The following is a 7446-nucleotide window of genomic DNA, read 5'->3' on the forward strand; positions in this document are numbered from 1 at the left end:
TTTTTTTTTTTTTACCATGTTTGTATGTAAATGACTTTAACTGCACTGGAGTTTTCAAGTCAGGTGATGAACTGTAAGTGTGTCTAAAAGCAGCAGGTAATTCTCTCCAGATTTAGTGCAGCAGACTAATAATTAAAGACATGGTTCACACTCAATTAAAATTACAGATGACGATAATAATTGCATTTATTACGCAAAACTATTGCAGCTCCTAATGGCGCTTCAGAAAAAACAAAGGAGCTCACCGCTGGTCCTGAAGGTGAAGAGGCTGTTCGACAAAGTTCCTCTGAGGAGAGATGCGTAGGATTAGAGGATCAATTACACATCAATCAGTACTTCTAAGGCGAATTTAGTAATTACTGACTGAGAAGTGAGTGTGCTGTGGTGCCTAAAGCTCTTACCCAGTGGACGTGACATTGTTAGCCAGTGTGGCCTCATAGTGAGGGATGCCTTTACTGCTGACCACGGAGATCCTCCCTCCCTCAGCGTTGGACACCACACCTGCGTGGACGGCTGCCACACACAGAGGAGAGGACTGCAGGATGAAAGGAAGATGAGATTAAGGGACACTAACCGTGCCAGTAACTAAAGCCAAGAAGTGAAGTAATAACATTACTTTTAAAAAGAGTCATAATGAGTCATACATTTAATTTCTGAGTAACCAGTCAAACAGTGAAAATGGCATGTTGTGACAGTTTTATCTCCACCTGGGAAGTGGGGACTTTTTGGGTTAAAAATATTTGTTTAGTTTTGTGGCTGGAGTCAAAAGGAGCTGGGTATCTGTGGTAGAAATGCAGGCTTAATTAAACGGTGCCTTTTGGTACTGTTGCAGAGTAGGACCATTTGCAGGTAAGTCAGCGGAAACAGCCAGTACTGTGATCACAGAGCTCTTAACCTTCAGACTGTGGCAGATAAAGGCTGATGAGTCAGCATGAGGTCACTTCTCTGTAGAGAGGATACTGATGGTAATGATTCACTACCGGTGGCATTCCTGTCCAAACCTGCCGCCACATCACTGAGAAATGGACAAAAACCCGATTACACTTTGGTCAAAAGCTCCTTTCTGTAAACAGCTGGTGGACTGAGGTGGAATTTTATTACTGGAAAAGACCCACACTGGAATCCACAGCTGACAAGATTGTGGGAAAGCTCAGAGTTACAAGCACATATACACACACGTGCATGGCAGTCAAATGCTGCCACAAGTAATCAACACTTGCCGCGTGACTCTTAAACTTCCCAAAAGCACACGCCACATCCTAAAGAGCGCCATACCAAACCACTAACATGAACACCAAGCACGGCTCCAAACCGCCGCACCCTGCCTCCAACAGAGGAAACCGCACCAACACATGAAATGACACACACATACATAGATATACGATAAGCCAGATGTGGAAATATAGAAACCAGTACATGGATCACAGTAACTCCAGAAACACATTTGAAAATTTGAGATTTGGTCTGGTCTGGGTGGGGCAGCTGATCCCTGTGTGATACAGTGTAACCACATTACAGCCTAGTGACACACACACACACCCCTAAAACACAAGCATAAATGAATCACTAGCACACATACACGCAGAGGTTTTCTCCACCTCCTCACTCACACCGACTCACTCTGGAGCTTTTTGTGTCTCCAGAACACACACTCAACACTCCGCTCCGCTCAGCGCCCTCTTGCAGCTGGACTGGATTAAAGGGTTATTATTTTCGGCCAAATTATTATCTCACCTCCCTTTCACCCGCTGACCCTGCCCCTCCTCTGTTCCTGTGGGGCATCTCACTCCCTGAAGCACACCCTAACGCTCCTCCCCGTCCTCACTTCAGCCAGCAACACCCCTCCCCTCCCTCCTTCAACAAACCCCCACGCTCTGAGCATGAGGTCATCAACCAGAGACTCGGCGCCCATGACCTCACGCACAGTGGGGATGCTGTGAGGTCATCAGTCCAGGACTCTCATACCAAGGAGCAGGGGCCCGTTTACACAAACAAGATCTTACTGAATCGAGAGGAAGGATGTGCAGACTTGCAGCACAGTAAAGAGTGGCGGCAGTGAGAGGCTATGGAAACATGAGTAAGCAAATGCTGATGGTCTGGTGGATCCTGTGGGGTAACAATGGGGAAAGTGACCAAACAGCAGGAGACCAGTGGGCACGGTGACTCAACTGGAAACGTTATACTGGAGCACAGCGGCTGCCACAATAAAGAAAACACATGCTGTATGTATTTTCATACACTGCGTCTACTCACCTCTCTGTATCCATTAGGAATCGTTCCAGAAATCTCCTCGGTAGATGTCAAGCAGCCTGCTGGACAGTATTTACTAAAAAGAGAGACACACACACACACACACACACACACACACACACACACGCACGCACGCACGATGAGTATCAGACAGCGTGATCACTGCACAAATACCTACACAAAGCAAACATTATTTACCTGAACTCTGCCTCTGGGAAGTCAGTTCCTTTGTCCAGGCAGGTTATTAGATCTGCAAAAGGCAAACAAACAGCGTCAGCACTGGTTTCTCCGCACGCTCCTGCTAACCCGTCACCCCTTTCTCTTTCTGTTTCTCCTCCCAAATGTGAGGATTTGATATTTTTCTCTGTTCTATATCGTAACTGAATCTCTTTGGGTTTTTAGATACCACTGGTTTTATTTTAAATTGAATGTATTTAGGTTTTGGACTGTTGGTCGGACAAAACAACACATTTGACGATGTCACCTTGAGGTTTCAGAACTTGTGGTGGACATATTTCACCATCTTTGACATTTGATAGATTAAATGACTATTCATCAATTAAGCAAAAAGGTTATTGACAGATTAAGCAATAATACAAATTGAAGATTATCATTTTCATTCCTTGTTTGGTTGTTAAAATTAAGAGAAATAAAATGATATTTAGTATCATACATGATTGAGAAAAACAACAAATATTCATGTTTGAAAAGCTGCATCCAATGAACTGTCAAAACTGTTGCTGATTAATGTTCTGTCAATTCACTAATCGACTTCAGCTCAAATCCAAAAATATCAAAGTCACACAGCACAAAAATGTGTATGTGGGCCTTTGTGTGTGTGTGTGTGTGTGTGTGTGTGTGTTGGGGGTTCCTTATGATATTTTTGTGTGTTTCAGTGATGAGGCACACCACATATGTCCAACAGGATGCCGTACACTGCTGGGAATTCTATGTGAACCGAGTGGGGGTGGTCAGTCTCGATGAGTCTTGACCACATTATCAAAAAACCCATTTATCTGGTACACCAACCAGTGAGTCAAACTGACAAATACCCCCAACCACTGCAAGTCGCCATGGTGACTGATTTACTTAGCTGTGCAAACTTTCCTCCCACGCTCATGTGCATGATCAGTTACATGGCAAGAAAAACACGCATCAGTTCTTTGGGGGGGGACAAAACTCTTTGGGTCCGTTGATGGCCTTGTTTGCCTTCCACTGTGATTCACCCGCACAGAGATGACCACTGAGACAGAATTATTACCCTCACACGTCACTGCCTTCCTCCTCTTGTGGCTTCAATTATCTGTTTATCTGAAGTCACTGAAAATGTTCCACATGACAAAGCAGAGCCTTTTAAAACTGTAATCACACAGTACTCACCAACAACGTCCTCATTAAAGAGAAAATGCACAGATTTTAGACTAATGGATGTGCCTCAGTGTCTCATGGACTGGTACACACAACAGCTTCAGTATTCTTATACGAGATGAATTATGTCAGCACCATCAATTATCAAGATGTCATGTACAAAAGTTTGGTGGGGAATTCTTAGTCAGACTAAAGTCTTATTGACTTATTCTTTGATTAGATCACTTTATTCATGCAAAGGTCCTCTGAGGTAAAGGCAAGGACACGGATGTCTGGTGTTTGTTTGCTATTTTGTTATCAGTACTAAAACTTAGATGATGTATTGGCACCTTTTGTAAGTGTATTGGCTGCAGAGATCTGCAGAAAGTATGCAAATGATGCTTATAGTGATAAAACTATAACTCAACTGGCAGAAAATCAATCAACAAGAACCTGATAACTTTGATCATCAGTCCCAGTGATTTATCAAATTCTCCTATTTCAGCTTCTCATATGTGACGATTTGCGTTTTTTTCTACATATTCTATATCTTCGTAAATGTATTAATTTATGATTTATTTATAGAGTGCACAAGCTTTGTAAAGCGTTTTGCTAGATCTTAAAGTGAAAGTGAAGATAATATAAAGCGGGAGCACTGGTCAGATTATTACTGTGATTGTGCATTTTTAACCTCTTTTGCAATGGTCACACCGTGAGGGGAAAATAGTCTTTGTAGACTAATCTGATATGAGAGGACTCCTGCAAAGAACTTCAACTTTTCTTAATCACTGTTTTGAATGAAAAACACTTTAAATTAATCTGATGGCATTTAAATTAGACTTGTGCTATGTACAAAAATGTTATAAGTGATTCGGGCGCAGATTCAGTCGTAAGACCAACAAGTTAAAATTCTATCAGATTAACGTAAAGAGATATGTCTGAAGGATTATTTACAGCCTTTTCCACTAATATGATAGGACATTAAAGAAGGAAGCCTTATAATAAACCACAAAATATTATTACTTTCAATTACTCTCACTTCCTCTTGCAACTTCCTGTTCTCTTTCAAATGCTGTCTGACTGAATGACCTGTCCTTATTCTCCTCTCTGCCTCTCTGCCATCTTTTACCAGCCACATGCCATTGCAAAAAGTCTCAATTCACACTTTGCATTTAGACATGAAGGGCTGTAAAACTGTAATGTGACAAAACCCAGACTCTCACACACTGAGAAATACTGTTGAGTAGGAGTGGAGAATTATTTTTGTACATCTACACACACACACACACACACACACACGTCTGTATTCAATACTGTCTGTTCTCACATTAAACGGGGGGAAAAAAACCAATAATTTGAGACGATGACCGATGCCCACTAGTATGACAACCCTGCACACTGCAGCTGGAATTCCAGATATGCGGCTGATCTTATCTCCTCTGTGTGTTTAAATACACTCTCAATGGTGAGCAAACACCACATTGTAAATGGCATGTGGTGTGCTCCTCTCATTTGGCCTCGAGCATCGTTACTGCAAAACTGCAGACAGTTCGCCATTCAACTCAAGTCATCTTTAGCTGCTACTCTTTTTTTTCTTTTTATGAGCTGCAGACTCTGTTTGCCTACCGACTAATGGGAAATGTACGTAATCGTCTTTCATCCAATAATATACGTCGGCCCTGTAATGGAAGCACTGCGACACATTAACGATACAAATTACCGTTCCATTTGATAAAACTCATGTGTTTCCTGAAACGTTGTTCAGAGATCCACTACTTAAACCAAACATGTGCAAAGTTGTTTTCAAAAAGACACCAATCTAAATGTACGCAGAATAATTAGACACAATCCATCATACAGTAAATCCAAATATACGCAAAAAACTCTCCATCTCACCTCAAAAAACACATTTAGTAAGCCACAGCTAACAGTAACATGGACAGTACACCACTGTTGTACAGAATGAATTATCCCAACAACTACTGGATGGACTGGCGTTACATTTTGTACAGACATTCATGGTTAATCCTTCTGACTTTGGTGATTAATTCTTCCTCTAGTGCCACAGGCAGGATCCAAATTTGACTTTGTGCAAGACTTGTTTTATTACCAAATACCTGCAATACTAATAACATTGCCACCAGCCTTAGCTGTACTGTTAGTCCTAGTCATAAGAACATGTTAGCATGCTAACAAGTCAAATTAAGATTGTTAAAAATGCTTGCTACACATCAGCATTCTAGCCTAACTCTTTGTCTAATTCTCCTGTGATGATTATGATGTGCCACATGATCAGAGTCCACTCGGATCCACTTCTGTATTAGACATTACACACATCCCCAAGACCCAAAGCAATTACAACTGGACCTCACCCGGCCTGAAAAGAGTATAATTTGGAAGTGGACCCGTAAAGACCTTTAATATCGATACGTTTCCTGTATTGTTGTGTTTTATGAAATGCTGCTCTAAATGACTTTGTTCATGGGTTTTATGAAATGTTGTGTTTTCTTCTGAATAAGTATCATCATGGTAGGGTCAGTGTCAAAACATTTGTTAGCTTAAATTTTCAGAATTTCATGTTTCAACATAGAAAAACAAACCTCCCTAGCACAGGATGAAACACAGCTTCAGAAATTCCTACAAACACTTAGTATGAAGGAGTATGAAACTTCTGAAAACCCCAAATCGCAGAGTGGTCGAGCCAGAATGTTTTTGAGTGAATACAAAGCTGGTATATGGAGAGATATTACGTTTTCACACAACAACAGTGATACGGCAGTTCACAACACATTATCTGACCTGTGTACAAGTTGTTCCAGTACAATCTAATTACTTCAAAACAGTTAAAACTTTGGAGGTGGTGCAGAATGAAACAGCTGTCATGAGACTCACATTAGACTTTGACACACACACACACAGTCTCCAAAGCAACTCTTACCCCAAGGGCCAAAACAGAAATGTAACCAAGCTTGACAATAAGATGCCTTCAAGACAACCTCATTCTAGTCTGCTACCTTCATCTACCCCCCCCCCCCCCNNAGGCTGGGACCTAGGGATGATCAACAGATGAGACACAGACACAGGTGAGTGAGGTGAGAGAGTGTTACCTGTGTGTTTAGTGGTGGAGTAGGACAGGTAGAATCCACGTCCACTGTGGTGGGTCCCACTCATGAACTGGACAGTGACCTGGTTGCCTGTGGACTCGATCAGCTCTTTGATTTTCAGACCCAAACCGCAGTACTTCACTGTTGAGCAGCCACAGGACAAGACACACGAGGGACAAAGAGGTTCTGGTTAGTTAAGCCTGTTTAGTTTAACATATGACCACAAACAAGCACTATATTAGACATTAGTTCAGATTTCGTCGGTGGTGTAACTAACTTGTCTTTACACCTTTCACATATTCTGGGACAGGATGACGCAGCAGAAATTTGAATGACTACACTCCTCAATAAAAAAATATATAATTGTGATTTGCAAATTTTAGTTTCTTTAAAATTTTTAACCACTGCTAACAGATTTTCACAATCCAATTGTTTGGGGAACCTGGTGACAGATTAAAGTGTCAGGCTTATTCAGTACTACATAGAATGAAATTTAATACTCGTTTCAGGATCATACCGGCCAAAATAATAAAGTATGAAGGAAAACCAGTGGGGACGATATGGCAGAGAATTATTTATTATTATATTCATTTTTATATGATGGATGATTTAGTATGTGACAATAATTCCTAATGATATTAAATTAAAGCCACCGGAACCCAGTGTGGCAGAAAATGGATGACTGGATGAATAAAGCAATAAAAAATGATTAATTTTGTTAAGTTCAACTAAAGGTCCAGTGTGT

At 41.2% G+C, this 7446-nt stretch overlaps 1 protein-coding gene across 1 annotated transcript in view; it reads right to left on the reverse strand.

The window, feature by feature from the left end:
• The window catches only part of dcbld2 (discoidin, CUB and LCCL domain containing 2), a 16312-nt gene that overhangs the window by 4820 nt on the left and 4046 nt on the right, over positions 1–7446 (reverse strand). Inside the window, 5 exon segments of the mRNA XM_035676133.1 lie at positions 150–286; positions 402–535; positions 2254–2326; positions 2449–2500; positions 6705–6842. Of these exon segments, the coding sequence (XP_035532026.1) occupies positions 150–286; positions 402–535; positions 2254–2326; positions 2449–2500; positions 6705–6842 (534 nt within the window).

Source organism: Morone saxatilis, unplaced genomic scaffold (genome assembly GCF_004916995.1).
Source record: "Morone saxatilis isolate NCDOM2014 unplaced genomic scaffold, NCSU_SB_2.0 Contig5, whole genome shotgun sequence".
Classification (NCBI taxonomy): Eukaryota; Metazoa; Chordata; class Actinopteri; family Moronidae; genus Morone; species Morone saxatilis.